Source organism: Anarrhichthys ocellatus, unplaced genomic scaffold, assembly GCF_004355925.1.
Source record: "Anarrhichthys ocellatus isolate YVR2014 unplaced genomic scaffold, GSC_Weel_1.0 scaffold40, whole genome shotgun sequence".
In the NCBI taxonomy this organism is placed as follows: domain Eukaryota; kingdom Metazoa; phylum Chordata; class Actinopteri; order Perciformes; family Anarhichadidae; genus Anarrhichthys; species Anarrhichthys ocellatus.
In genome coordinates, this window is record NW_022280070.1 from 2,600,251 (window position 1) to 2,615,202 (window position 14,952).

At 42.3% G+C, this 14,952-nt stretch overlaps 1 protein-coding gene across 1 annotated transcript; it reads right to left on the bottom strand.

The window, feature by feature from the left end:
* Positions 1-12,042: 12,042 nt before the first annotated feature.
* Positions 12,043-14,031, bottom strand: ndufa4a (NDUFA4 mitochondrial complex associated a). The gene is made up of 4 exons (XM_031868024.1): positions 13,876-14,031; positions 13,025-13,113; positions 12,713-12,773; positions 12,043-12,337 (listed from the first exon to the last, which is right to left on the bottom strand). The coding sequence occupies exons 1-4, from the start codon at positions 13,915-13,917 to the stop codon at positions 12,281-12,283; spliced, it is 249 nt and encodes an 82-aa protein (XP_031723884.1). The 5' UTR covers positions 13,918-14,031; the 3' UTR covers positions 12,043-12,280.
* Positions 14,032-14,952: the final 921 nt, after the last annotated feature.

Genomic DNA, 14,952 nt, shown 5'->3' on the forward strand with positions numbered 1-14,952 from the left:
GGGAAACTCCGTCAATTTTACACATTTGTTTTTAGGTCTTAGGAAGCACTACTGCAAATATGAAAAAGTTGTATGTAAAGCCTTTTCCGTCTCTTCCGTTTCAAAAAATTTGGTAAATTGTGATCACTTGATTCAGCGTCAGATGGCGCTGAAGACTTCAAGTCTGAAAATGAAAAAAATCTGGACCTGCAGGCTGCATTTGCTGCTAGCATAACACACTCCATTCTCAGACTGAACTGTCGGTAGTCAAGTTGCACCGTGGGTAACGTAGGAGTCAAGGTTTAACACTGAAGAAGAACACGTGGAATAAAAAAAGTTGATATCTCTGGTTCTGCTGCACTGATTCTGATCAATTTGAGTCTGACAATCTTATAGGAGTGCAATTTTAAATTGGTGGAGGTCTCTTTTAAGGCTAAAACTAAAGCACATTTCCTCCTAACAGCTTTCAATGTAAATAAAATCTGATTCAGCACCACGGACAGCTCCAGTCTAGAAATTGTCAAATGCCAGCATACAAAGAGAATTTGTGCATTTTATTGGGTTACAGTTAGGCTGCAATGAGCATGTTAGGCGTCTACAGACAAACGTTGGTCTTTGAACGCCTACAATAACACATTCCCTCTTCGAATCAATAATCCAATATGTTCAGTCAGAGATAACAGATGATCAGAAGATAGGTACTACGTGGTGCCAAGAGGCGCCTCCATCACGCTTGGCTCACACATTTCAAGTGAAGAGAGGGCCCGCCAAAAAGCATCTCCTGGGACTGCCAATCACCTCCAGTAATGATAACACCGGAGATAAATGAAGGTAATAACTAGCAATGGGATTAGACCTCTTATAAAAAGTGTGAATGAGGGAGATTTGGGACATTTGTCTCCTCCACTATAGTGCAAATTGGGCAACGCAGTGCAGTGACAGCAAGGGTGAGACCGTTTTTTAAATTTGCCATATTTAGCGGACATTATCATGGTACATTTTTCGTAAACAGTATGCATATTTAGCAAACTTAAAGCAGACGGAAAATGTAAAATTTCAGCGTTTGAGCTTAAGGTCAAGAGAGTCAACATTTGGCATCTAAATCATATCTAGATTACCGTCAGTTACCTTCTATAGGATGTCTGTCTAGGAACTCAATCATTAATATGTCACCCAAACATTTTAGCTATCCTGACACAAGAATTGTCCATATGAGCCTCCAGTGTTTGTATACATATCAGCTGTTGTCTCACAGAAACCTGGTTACAACATATATCCATATTATCTGAAATGCTGTCAGGTTTTGGAAGCAAAACCTTCCTCTCTGACAGCCTATTTTCGCGCCATGTAATTTATTCTTTCTGTGCTTGCCGTTACCTGCAGGAGAGATCAGACACTGTTTAGAGCATTTATAATAGTACCACGTGCTCATAGAGGAGTGTTATCACACCTTGAAATACCTATTTCCACCTCATTTAACTGCCCCTGGTTTTAGGGTGTGGAAGCCTGTCACATAACATCTATTACTCTGGTGAACATTATCCAAGGTTTCTGAAAACCTGATGGTTAATTGTGAGAGTGAACTAAATAATCAGACTGTTTTTGAGCCATTGATTTCTTTACGATACATGCGATTGTACTCATCACACACAAACTGCAATGATTGCACTGTAATGAGCAGTGAGGAATCGATAAATACATTCTATATATGAGGAATGCATACACATAGACTTTGAGTCCTCGTGGAAGGAAACCATTTTATTTCATTTAATATAAAAAAAAACATTATCAAGGGTTTGTCAACAACCAACCTGGGTCATCACACAGAACCCAACAGCACATCTATTAAGGCTAATCATCATGAATAGATGGACATTGGGGTCCATGGAGAGCTGAGATTAAACCCAGCAGGCACCAGAGACAAACAATTTGTGGCACTGAAGCTAATATGCAGACAAGAAAACAAACGTTTAGTTTTTTTTTGCGCTGATTACTCGCTCGTTTCTTTACGTGACCAGTGATGTTTTCAGATGATGAATTTACATTTGCACAGTCGAGCTGTTTATTACACAACTGGTACACTTTGGCACAAGTGACAAAGTACACTATGTCTTCACTCCAAATAAATGTTAAGCATGTCTTGTCAATTCCTTTTTTTAATTTCCAGTTGCGTTGCGGAAGCAAGTTTGCATGTAACCTGAAAGCAATAATAGGACATCATTTGCATGTTATATTGTTGTAAGCCATCCACCAACTGCTGTTCCCTTTAAAACTCATTCAAAGATTACAGGAAATACGGAGCAAGCTTTTAAATTGGACTCTTCTTCTTTTGAAGGGAACTCAAGGGATGATAGTTACCAGCAAAGAGGTGATAAAGACTCTAAACAATGAAATGTTCAGTACAATACATTCAAGAGGAAAATGTTGCGTCAGTTCAGGAATAATAAGCATGATTTGTAATAGTAATGTTTCTGGAATAATAGACCTACGAGCTTTATTTTGCCCTTTTGGTTTTATTGTTTGTCTGCTAAATCTGACATGAATCAGATTAAATGTTACAGTGTGGGTATAATTATATAATGGGACAGACAAAAAGCTCTCCAGTAGGCTAATGTGCCTGCGGTTGCTGCCCGCTCGACTTCAGATGGGACCCAGTAGGCCTAATTGGCTACATACGGCCTAATCAGACTTGCTGGATTGTCTTGCTTAACATTTTATCCCCATCCTTGTATCAATTTTCAGCTAAATTAGCCCGGTCCACCAGAGATGTAGCAGAATTAGGCAGGGGGTGGAGAGGAGGGGCTGCTATCACAGCACTTCACCATCACAGTATTCAGTCTGCCACAGTGGAGGCTGCATGGTGTGCCGAATGTCATTCAGAGGCAAAGGAGGGACCACTGAGGCCATATGCCCTGTGTTACATGTCGTTAATGTGTCAAAGGAGCACTGGGGTTCAGCATTACTTCAGTGACACATTCAGAGAGGTTATACCGCCCCCTGTAGGCCCGGCCCATTGTGACGTACAGTACATTCCCGGGCCGGGACTAAAGTTTTGCGGGCTCTAAGTGGACCCCTATCCATATTGTGTGTGCGTGGGAGGACGTCGCCCAGACATGGTGCCCTGTAGAGCTCTGCAATGAAGTAAGCTATGTCATCTTAAATGAGCTTGTAAGCAAAAGCTTGGAAAATAAAGCCCAGAAGGGCCGAATTATCTTTTAAATTATCTTTCAAAGTAGATTTAATGACACGTGGGTGGAAACAAGGTGAAGAGACACTTTAAAAAGGAGTGGATTTTACAAAAACAGTGTTGAGCTCTTCAAAAGCATTCTTCTTTCAAAAGAATAATAATAATATTGCATGTTCCCAATGTTTTATCTGCTCGTTGACAAAGGGCTTTGGCATTGGTTTCAAACTTTATAAGAATATGATGTTAAGAATATGGCACATTACGACAACGTTTTTATTTTAAAAAAAGATATTGCATTTCCATCACAGTCAAGAATCAATTATGCTCAAAACCAAGAATAAAGGAATAGATTGGCATGAAATCTTTTTACAAACCCTAGATAATGTACAGCCACAGATGAGCGCCGATGCTCAAAAAGAGGCTTGTGGAGGCCCCCCCCACCCCCACCCCGAGGGTCTGAGGCACTAACCATCTGCATCTGTACTGTTGATCAGATTTCTCTCTGTGCCTGTTTGCTGAATACGACTTTAGAAGAAGATATTGTATATCAGTCTAACTTAACTTGCAGCCCTTTTTTTTTTCCACAATTCATGTCTCCATATTTGCTCTCATTGATTTAGTTTTGAATTATGAAACTGCAGACTGAAGACGGCAACAGCAGCAGAAGAAACAATACTGGAGTAAAATCTTTGATCAGAAAAGCGTCGAAGTCTGCTGATAATGAAGTGCTCTTCATTCTGCTGGGCCACACTATACAAGCATATAAAAGGAGTGTGGCAGGTGGAGGGGATGAGAGAGGGAGAAAGGAGGCTCTGATCGGCGATGACGAGGAGAAAGGAAAGTTGCCTTGGCTGTGGGCAGATGCTGGTTGCAGTGCCAGCTGGTGGGGGGTGGGCCCACCTGTCTCTGGCTCTCCCCGTCTCCCTCTTCTCCACTGTGGAGAAAGCGACAGATGGAGTCCGAAGGTTCTGCTCCGGTCCCAGCGCTACTTCTTCGGGTCTGTGCCACCCCGGCCTGAGGGCACCGTGCCAGGGGAGACCGATACCAAACCCTCCACCGCCACAAGGGTCAACTGCTTACAGAGAGGGCTCGCCCCTCTTTCTCCCACAAACACTGTGCTGCCTCCCCATGGACGTAAGCAACAACTGCATCTTTGCGATGAAGCCCTGGCTGAGCGGAATCGTTTCTTTTATACAGGCAAAACATGCCCTCTCAAGGTCTCTCAACAATGCCAGCTTTGAAATGATCACGACTGGAGGCTTCACGTAAGCAGCTCGTTTTTTCCAATAGGATAGAGAGGGAGAGGTGCCAAGCCGATGTGAAGCTGTACTATCCCCAAGGAGTGCTTTGGACGTATGGTGATGCATGTGGACTGTGTGGCAGCACGATAAAGAGAGCCTCGTGATGCACGGTGGAGGTCAAAAGGGTTGTGTCAAAACCCCCGACGTACTGAAGTCCATCACAGGGTGTTTCGGTGAACTTTGGGTCATTGCTTTCAAATCAATGCATGGTCTCTGAAGAAGCCCAGACAGCTCATTAGGGATCCTTTAAGAGGCGAGCCACCCACACCAGTCGTTCTGCTGGACCTCCTATTAACCTGCCGCTCATTTGTTTGTAATGATGCACGGGGCTCTCGTTAGAAGGAGGTGGTCCACATGAAAGAGAAAGCAGAAAATTCAAAATGCTGTCATTACAGTAGCTCCTTCAGACCTCGCACCTGTTCCCTGTTATCTCTCTGCAAAGTAATACATTCTTCCCTGTTTGGGTTTTTACCAGAATTAGCCTTGATATTTGTGAGCGTCCATTTCATTATCACTCGAACTGAATCATGACTAAAGGCCTCTCTTCAAAGCAGCATTGCTGGTCTGTCTCTCCTCCCAGCAGCCCACGCTGCTCCCCGAGGAGCCTTTAGAGCACATTAATGGATTCTCTGCCATTCAGGAAGAAAGTTATGGTTGTAGCAAAAGCTTCCTTTCAACGATAAACAAATCGGACCAAACCCCAAGGAAGTTATCGATATTTAAACAGGCTTCTTAGATCCGGTGTTTGACTGTAAGGGCGACAGCGTGGACGCTTCAACGACGACCCGGAGCCCAAAGGGATGGACAAAATAGCTCTCTGATGAACCACAGGGTATCCTGGGAGATCCGTCTTTACTCACAGGAGAGTATAGATTTAGAGGTTTCTCCCAAAGCCTTGCAGGATTGTAATACGTTGATTTAAAGGAAATCATCTGGAGATTTTCCCACTGCACGAAAAAAAAAATGAAATGAGTTTTCCACTGGCCCAAAGAATTGACTGAGGGACGTGTAAAGAAAGTCAGTCCAACGGTTTGATATTATCCAGACCGACAAAGCTTCTCAATTATCACCGTACATGAAATGAATCTAAAGAGACCAATTTTCGCCAAATAATCAAGCCATTATCATTCATGACTCAATCACAGTGGAAATTACCAAGTCTCTGCCTGAGCCCAGCAGTGGGCAAGAAAAAAAAAAAGAACAGACATGCAAGCAAACAAAGGGATGATAATGGAGCTCGAACCAGTTTGTGGCTCCAAGGGGACCAGTGTTGATGTGCGTCACTGAGGATTGGCGAGATACAGGCGCTCTGCCATACCTGAACCTGATTGAGTGCAAATTAAATCTTGTTTCATCATTTGAATGGAAGGCAAAGAATGAGCGAAAATGGCCAACAATCTATTTGGAGGCAATATCTGTAAAGAAAATCATATCAAAAGAACATTCAGGGACCATGTTCCCTCTGAGCTGAGTGCACTTGGTGAGTTACTTCTTTTTTTTATTAAAATGACAAAACATCTTGCAAATTGTTTTGCTTTGTCCCTAATAGGATGTTGATAAAGGCGTATTTGTACGTTTTTGGCAAGGAATGATATTATATGTTTTTGTGAACTGATGCCAAAAAAGGCAAAAGGGTTCAGTTTCCCAAAATGTCAATGCTGCATTTTGGGAAAATAGTGCCATGCCCATTCCAAACGGGCCTGTTCAGAACGGGCCGACTACTTGGCCTCCGAGAACCGCTCATCTTAAGAAGTTCACACTCGACACAGGTTAATAGGGGATTTGTCTCAATACACGACACGGTGTGTACATAACGTACTACTTATAAATATGTCCTGCAGTTCGCAAGAGCTCACACTCGACACTGCCCCTCTTTGGGTTCTCCTCAGCAATGCACCCGCAGAGTGGGATGTCGATTGGATGAACGGTTGTTGAGAAAGACAGACTCCTTCCATTCTAGTTGGATGCACTCATGTTGCTTTCTTGCCAAAGCGTTGGATGAGAATACGGATATCACTTTCATACTGTTACATATGGTGATTAGCTTAGCTTAGCACTAAGACAGCAACAGGGGAAAACAGAAAATCTGGGAGCTGGAAAAAAAAGATTGTGGAATTTCTTTTTTTTTTTTCAACCCAAAGCAGCGACTTCCTAAAATCTTATCATCAGACTTTAGAAGGTGATTGCTACAAGTCAAGAAACATAGCACATGGGTGCAAACCCCTGTAAAAACTACAACATGACGTTTTTACTCAAAACTAAACAGACAAGATATAACGTTTTAATTTGTGAGTTTTAGAAGTGTTGCTGGGTGAATTTTATTACTTTTGATCAAAACCAGGCTCATTTATCCCCCATTAAAAGCACATTTTTGCTATTTGAGTGTCGAAACGTTATGTTTACTGTTGCATATGTAGCAAACTGACAAGGCTCCTACACTACAACACCAATGCAGGAGTGCTATTTTTGAGTGAATAACAGTATTTTTTAAGATCATAAATAAAGACAGTAAGTTGGAGAGCAGGAGGTTGTCTTTTATTGAACAAGCGTTTTTCAATAATTATAATAACTTTGTGGAGAAAAACAACATGCAAAAGAAGAAATACTTCACTAGTAATTTACAACACACCAGATCAGTTGCACCTCGCTTGAAAACCATAAAACCCGATGTGCTTTGGCTCAGGTTCACAAAAAGAAATGGCAAATGTAGGAAATCTGTCATAGAAACAACATTAAAACCCTAAAGCAGCAGCTGACAACCCACGCTGATGGCCATGTGCGAAAGGCTCCCAATTAATTTGTCGGTGGGACCCTTGTCTCGTCGGTGCAGCAGTCTCCCACAGTCTGGACTTTAGTTGAAAACATCAACATTGCCACTTGTTCATAGAGAAACAAAGGCTGCAACTGTGAGCCTCATATATGCAAAATTTAATTTAAAGGCCGTAACTACAGTCTACAAAACATGAAATCTGTTTAAAGCCTACCAGTTTGAGTTGTTAATTTTAAGCACAAAGGTAACATACCTGTCACATGTCTTCATACCAGCATACATCACAAACCAGGAAGTGGTAGGACCCCAGACAACAAGAGCTGGCTGTGACTATGACTGTGTTCATATGTCCTGTTATGTGGGTGGAGAGTTACATCAACCACTGGTTACACCTGCCCTCCTCAACAGTCCCTGGGGGCTACACATAGCGTGAACATGGAAGCTGTTGGTTATGCGACAGTTTTGCTTCATCACCAAACATGTCTTTGTACAGATTCACATTGAGTTTGAATACAATGGGATCATCTTCATGAAGATCAAAACTGTCAGATTAAAATAGTTAGGGCTCAGGGTCGATTCTGGAGACCTGTGTGACACACGGTCACCGGTTCGTCCTCAGAGGTTCATGTTTGGATGCTGTTTTGGATTGTTTGTGGTGTGGATATGCTGTTTGGATAGCGTGTGGATGGAGTCTGGTTGCTGGTGTCAGCGTGGCTCTAATCAGCTGTTGGCAGGCGGATGAGCGGGCGGTCTCTCCCCGCGGCGGCACCCAGGGTCGAAAGCCGGTTTGAAGTTTAATGATGCCAGCTGCCAGCTCCACCAGGCTGTGTGCGCTAACGAGCTGGCACTGGCGGCGGACTAGGCCACGGTGGTAGCACCTGGAAATGTAGCACACGTTTCAGAGGGGCGGGGCTCCACCGGGGCTGTTGAGGGGCCTGCTTGAGACCCAGGACGGCACCCAGAGGCCCGTATCTCTTTGAAGAGCGCCCCAATTTCCATATTTCATTACACACTGCTGACTGACAAGGCCCAGCCAGATGTTCTATTTTCAGCTATTTAAATTTTGACCTGCTTTCCTACCATGGATGCAGAAAAAACAAAACAGATTTCATCTAAACACAGATGCCAATGATGATGGGAACTTGCATCGGGCGTGTCTTACAGTTTTTGTGACCATTCTTCATGTCTATCCATCCCAAGGAGAATAACCACACATTAGATGTTGCTCTTTAGCTTACAAATCCCTTTTCATTTGGTTGACAATCTATCCTGAAGCATCCGCTGTCTTGATCAAGGACACTTTAACAAGAGACACACTGTTGTTTTTAGGGATCAAACCTGAGACCTTGTATTTATGAGACAATCTCTAACCATCCAGCCTGCCCAGCGCTATATTGGCTCCAAAGTGAGTGATGCGTGTTCTGAAACACCACATAAAGCATGCTCGCACAGCTCCTCTGTCCCTGAGATATCGGGGATGATTAATTCCTGTGGTATTCCTGTTGAAATGGCTGTTAGATTGCAGTGGCCTTACTCAATCCCTCATGCAAAAATACATCAACAACCCTGACCTTTTTTGTGCGTCTGCTGCAAATGGCACTTTGTCATCCTGTGTGAGCAAGCTCAAGGATCAATGTGATTTTGTTGGAATAAAACTTCTACGACACGGAAGAAAAAGAAGGAGTGTGTGTGTCCGTGTCTGGGCTTCGCGAAATTGAAAAACTCTTGAAAGAGAAGTAATGACGAAAGAGGGGAAAAAAACAAAGGACGAAGCAGCGGCAAAGCACAGCGAGTACGAGTGGAGAAATGAGAGACGCTCTCTCTGCGAGAATCAGAGGGAGAAAGGTTTTCACTCATTACTCCACACAGCTCACAGCAGGGGAGGGAAAGCAGTTCCCTCCGTAATGCATCCGAGTTTGCATGTCTATGACTCAGGGAAAACAGAGAGGTAATTGAGAGGAAACTAAGGCATCACAGAGGCAATATTGACACCAATATCAAAGTGGATGAAAGCGAGAACTGTTTTTCTTCTTTTCTGCTTGGTTCAGAATACCAGTAAGTTAATAAACTGAAGAGGTTGTGTTGACTTGTGGCCATGTTGTTGGACTGTTCTATACTCTATGTCTAATTGAGACAGCACATGCTTTTGCATCTGCAGATCTGAAGTTCAGAGAGAGTCGACACAGGAGTTAGAAAGATAATCACCATCTTTTCGTGTTTTGAGCTGGAAAGTGGAGGAGATATCACTAACGGCCCAGACTTTATGATAAAACGATGCCCAGTGTTTTGTGTACAGCACCAAACAGCAGACGGACAAAGTCAGCAACTAGCTGGTGAACACAGTGGAGCATTTTATCACTAAAGAGGCAGATATTATGAGCGTGTGGAGAGCCAAACGGAACGAAATAAAAAGTGAATATTGGACTCACCGGATGGTCAGAAACATGACTCATCATCATTGATCATGTTGCCTCCGTATCTGTTGGATGCCTAATTGGGCAACTATTTGCTAACACATTGACCGCAACAATATTACAAGGTGATAATATGTGAGTTTTGTTGCAGATTGTTGTGCTGCCTCCAAGTGGGCGAGAACAATAATAGATTTAGGTTTAAAGCAGCAAAACTTAAGCAGAAATGAGTATAAAGTCAGTGACATCACTTAGTTTAGTGGGTGAAAAAAATAAACGATAAAAAGCAGTAATTTCAGTGAGCTAAATGTCATCCGCATTTCTGCATAATCTCCACAGCTGAACTTTAATGATCAGAGTGATACAACGCAGGAGTTTGTGCACTTCGACATAGAAGAGGAAATCTGAACTGCCATATTATGCATGGCCATTCCAGTAAAACAACTTGAATTATATAATATGGCTTTTTATAAGCGAACAATATTACCGAGCAACCAAGACATCTGTGCATGTGTGGGTGTGAGATGACACAAGTGTATTTATCCCTCCTGCTCTTGCACACACTTTCAAACACACAGTCCCTGTGAAAATGCTTCAGTAAGGACTTTTGTTCGAATGAATGGTGCAGGATCCGCTGCACTCCCCCCATTTCTAGACTGCCTGATCTTTGGCATGACCTTTAGAAGACAATTTGCAGCAGCAATCGCCTTGCGCCTCGCCTCACATTATTTTCCCTCATTATTTTTTCAATGTTGCCATTGTAGCGTGGCAGAAAAAAGGCCGGATTCAACGGAGGGGTCAGGGGTCAGGGGGGTGGGGGGGGGGGGGAGAAGGGTAAAGATGCGGGGCAGATTGGCTCTACAGTTTTGTTCAGCCGGTGTCCTCGGAGAATTCATCACCACGAAGCCATTTGAACTCTGAACCCTCTGGCTGGCTGTCAAAAGCTGACCCTCAGTGTTGACGACGGACTGTAGAAAAACTCCTCAGCCGGCAGCAATGGGCCGGACAATGGCTGCTGAGTTTTAATGTCGGGCAACAAAACTTGGAACTTGAGAACGTAAACAATCTATGTTCTCTGTACTGCGTCACCATCCTGAATCGACATCTTAGGTCTGCTGTAAAAACAAATAAATGCGGTCTCCATGAATTATTAGATCTGAAGGATTGATACAAAATGTTCTACAGACATTCCAGGATGAATACTGCTAACTTTGATGATCGTCATACTTTTCCTCTGACATCACGATTTAGATTTGTGGTTTTGAGTTAAATGTCTCGACAACTACTGGATGGATTGCCGTCAAATTTGAGAGGGACATTACGCTCGCCTCTAGGTGATCCCTTAACTTTCCATCTTGTGCCGAAGACTTTGGTTTATGGCCAAATACTTGCTTAAGTAGCAGCATACATTTAGGAACTACCACAGCATGTCACTTTACTTTTATTCTGCTTTCTTTAAGTAAACACGTTGCATAAAAAAATAAATAAAAATGAGCTGAGGAATATAAAGGCACGTTGTGTTATTTCCAATTTTCAACACCAGCTGAACTGATATAGTGCTAGAACAATTAAAATATTGTTCCAAAGCAGAGCAGTTATATGCTGTGCCTGAAGTTAATTCTCACTTCTCCAGGTGTAGAAGAAGAGATGCACGAGCGCCTCAGCCGTGGAAAGGGTGGGTGAAGAACTAAGACGTGGGCTTCTATTCAAATATGAAGGTGTCCTTGACATTTCCTGCGCTGCATTGGCTGCTCATCCTTGTCGCATCCCCCCCCCCCCCCCCGAGCAGCATATAGGGCAGAGCGACCTGTTGACATTTACAATCTCATCTGGCTGAGAGCGATGGCATTCTATAAAGAGGAACACCGCCACGTGTCCTGCAATTGTTCAGTGTCGAACGAGAACACGTTATTGCTTTAATAGAAATAGAAGTCAACCTTTTGAGAGAGCCTTTGTTGTCTTACTCTTCCCTTTACACAGCTTAGAGACTTCATCAGAAGCTCTGGGTAGGCTTCATAAACTGGATGAGGTTTTATCACTCAAGTCTTTTGGACTGCCACAGCAACCACCAGAGGGAGCCTACAGCTCAAATGTAAGTAAAAGGTTAAAGTCTGCCCATGCCATACCAGTAAGGCTCTGGATGGCGGCCAAGAACCGTGTGGCACTTAACTCACCCGCAGTTGGTCACAGCAGGACAAGGTGAAATGAGGTGAAAGCCCATATAGTAACAGCAAAGCATGACATGATTGTAAACAGAGTGTGGAGGGTGTTCTGGGTGGCAACGCAAATCGTGTATTTAGAGTAAATATAAACTTTTAAAGTGACAAAACAAACTAAAACATGACGGAAGCTCAAGGACATGGAAAGAAAAGTGCCCAAAAAATGGAGTCAGGATGAATGAAACGGGCTCTTTTCTCTGAATGGAGGAGAAAAGACTCCTTCACTTTATTGAAAACCATTGAAAATAAGTGACATGTTCTATAAATGCCAATTGGATGCAATGAGGAAACTTAAATATGATTCAACTGTGCGGTGTTTAGCCTCTGCATCCCTTGGTCTCCCAAAGGAAGCTCCAAAACAGGGCTGTGCGGATCAGCTCTTCTTTGTGCTTTTGGTCCAGAAGATGGGATCTTTAGAAATCAGGGCCATTCTTCTTCAGCTTGCTGTAGTCCACGTTAACTGCGTAGAACTGAAAATACAAATCTCAGCTCAAGAACAAACACGTGACATGAAAATGCCCTGGCAACAAAGGTGAATAATAAAATCTAAGGTTAGATACTTGTTCCTGAATACATCAGCATTCTTGTCGTCTCTAGAAAACTCCTATGATTACTTTTGAATAAGTGTGTGGAGTTAATGACTTCATCCGATTTGTTTCTACAAGTCAACGTTATCCAGATTATGCCATTTGATTAATCCAACATAATGAATAATCCATGGCTCAGCCACACGTCTGGCAAAGATCCATACAATGATCCCTGATTACAACAGCCTTCAGCACAGAGAACCAACACTGCAACACAGCACGATTATTAAGATTCCCCGAGAGGAGACGGAGGCACACCTTGTACTGATCAGTCGGGGCCATCTTGTTCCAGGGCTCTGGGTTGTTCTTGCGATCCCAGCTGCAAGAGGAGAATCAGATACACATTGTGAAAGATTAATCAGGAGGGACTGTAACTAGATACTTGTGGGTGAGTAGCAACATATTTAGTTACATTAGCTGTCGGCCTCTCTACCTTTTTTCTCATCTGCAAATCTCAACGACATGAATGTAAATGACATGTGTACAACCCCATTCCAAACCCCTCATTTGCCAAAAATAATAAAATACACAAGAAGTCTCTCGTGTCACAACTTGGCGTTAAGTCCTTACCACACATCAGGGTTTCTCAAGGCCAGACGAGCCAGGTACATCAGGGACATGGCTGTCCCTCCACTGATGAAGAACAAAAGGGGGATCAGCTGTAGGAGACAAGACAGGAAGATAAGAAACCTTCACGAACAAAAAGGCTAAATGTCACAGCTCAAGAAAGAGCCGAGTAAACACACTGAGGCTGCTGGCAGCTTGTATAAACAGTAAACATTTCCCTGTACGACTAGTCAGAGGAAAAACGGCTTTAAATTAGACTGTTACCTGAAAAATATTAAACTTTAATGTGTTCACTCTGACTCAATTTCTTTGCCCTGACAGACGACAGCTGCCAAATATTGAGACACGATAGTTTAGTGTAATTACGTTACTTGTTATGTTTAAAACTATATTTCAGTCGCCACTTATTGACTCAAGTCAAATAAAATCTGTACATGAAAAGTATGTGAGGTTTCTAGTGAGAGTAAACATCTAGAAATGCTACCTGCTAACGCTACCTAGCCAGCTAACTAGTAGCATGTGGTGCTATTTGCAGACCCTCTGTTTAGCTAACCAACAGTTGCTATAGACTTCTGGACTCCAAAATATCTACCGACTAAAGTCCCGTCACTTGTTTACATAAGGAAACAGATTATTCCATGATTGCAACAGAAAACAATAAAAAAAGTGAAACTTCTTTTAATATTTAACATAACTTTCTCAAAGTCAGTGCGGTCAAAGTCAGAGTACTAGCTTAGCTAAAGCTAACTAGTTTAGCTAAAATAGGTTAGCAACACCAATCCAGATGACGATGATGGAATTTGAAAGTAACATCTAACACGAATCTTTATTGTATAGAACCGGGATGTACTCACAGCTGGGTGGTTTTTAAGCTGTTTACGCAGTACGGCGAGCATCTTTACCCCGTTAGCGAAGGTTGTACAGAAATAAACGGATTAAAACAAGCGTCGCCAACACGGTGCGCAATTTAATCTGCAAAATCGAGCAGGAAGAAAGGCGGACCCGCACGAATAGGATGCGAGAGATCGTGCCTGACTGATAGTAACGAAAACACATGATTATTAATTATTATATGTACCATGTAGAGCGTTTATGTCACAATGAATGTAATGAATATAGAGACATTTCGTAGGGTTTCATCAATATGCTGCTGTGTGGCTTCAGCTTTTATGTCCACACTACATTTTATTCTGGCAAATCTACGAAATGTTGATCATGTTGATGCTACAATCACTAATGTTCAACCCCAAAACAAATCTGTATTGAGCATATATTTTTCTCTCTAAAGAGCTGAAGTTTTGGCCTAAATGTATATAATGTATGTATTTAATCCTGTTTCACATAACGTCCTTGTGGCTAATGTTTAATCATTTTATTTACTAACTCTACCTTGTGCATTAGTTTAATTCTCTTCTGATGATTGAAATGCCAGCATTTAACAAACAAATAAATAAGTCTATTTAGTTAATGAATGTCAGTGACATGATGGCGATAACAGGAGACATCGCTCCTGTCTCTTGCATCAGTGTGAGGTGGACTGCCTGTGTCACAGAGTGACAGCAGGGGGCGCTGTTCATCTCCATCAGACGAGAAGGAAACTTTTCAAGAAAGTCGATTAGTTACAAAAATACAAAAGTTCTCAATATCAGCTGTCAGATCTTTTACTTTCGTAAAAGTAGTAATAACACAGTGTAAAAATAATCTTAGTCCTGCAATAAAAAAACTGTTTAAGAAAAAGCACATACACTTAAAGTCCCAATAGTAAAAGTAATATGCAAAATTAATTTCAGAATAATATATATTATATAACCGTATAATTGAATCAATAATAATTGATGCATTGTTATGTTTATCACTTTGATGTTTCAGCAGGTATAAAGGTGGAGCTAGTTTTAATGAATTGACATGCTGCTGGATAGCTTGATCTATAA

What these genes read in the sequence shown, in the direction of transcription:
- ndufa4a (XM_031868024.1), bottom strand. Translation starts at nt 13,917, where the DNA reads ATGCTCGCCGTACTGCGTAAACAGCTTAAAAACCACCCAGCT. An exon ending in AGCTTAAAAACCACCCAGCT is followed by an intron (nt 13,114 to 13,875) that starts GTGAGTACATCC and finishes TGTCTCCTACAG; the next exon opens with CTGATCCCCCTTTTGTTCTT. An exon ending in CCCCGACTGATCAGTACAAG is followed by an intron (nt 12,338 to 12,712) that starts GTGTGCCTCCGT and finishes TTGTATTTTCAG; the next exon opens with TTCTACGCAGTTAACGTGGA.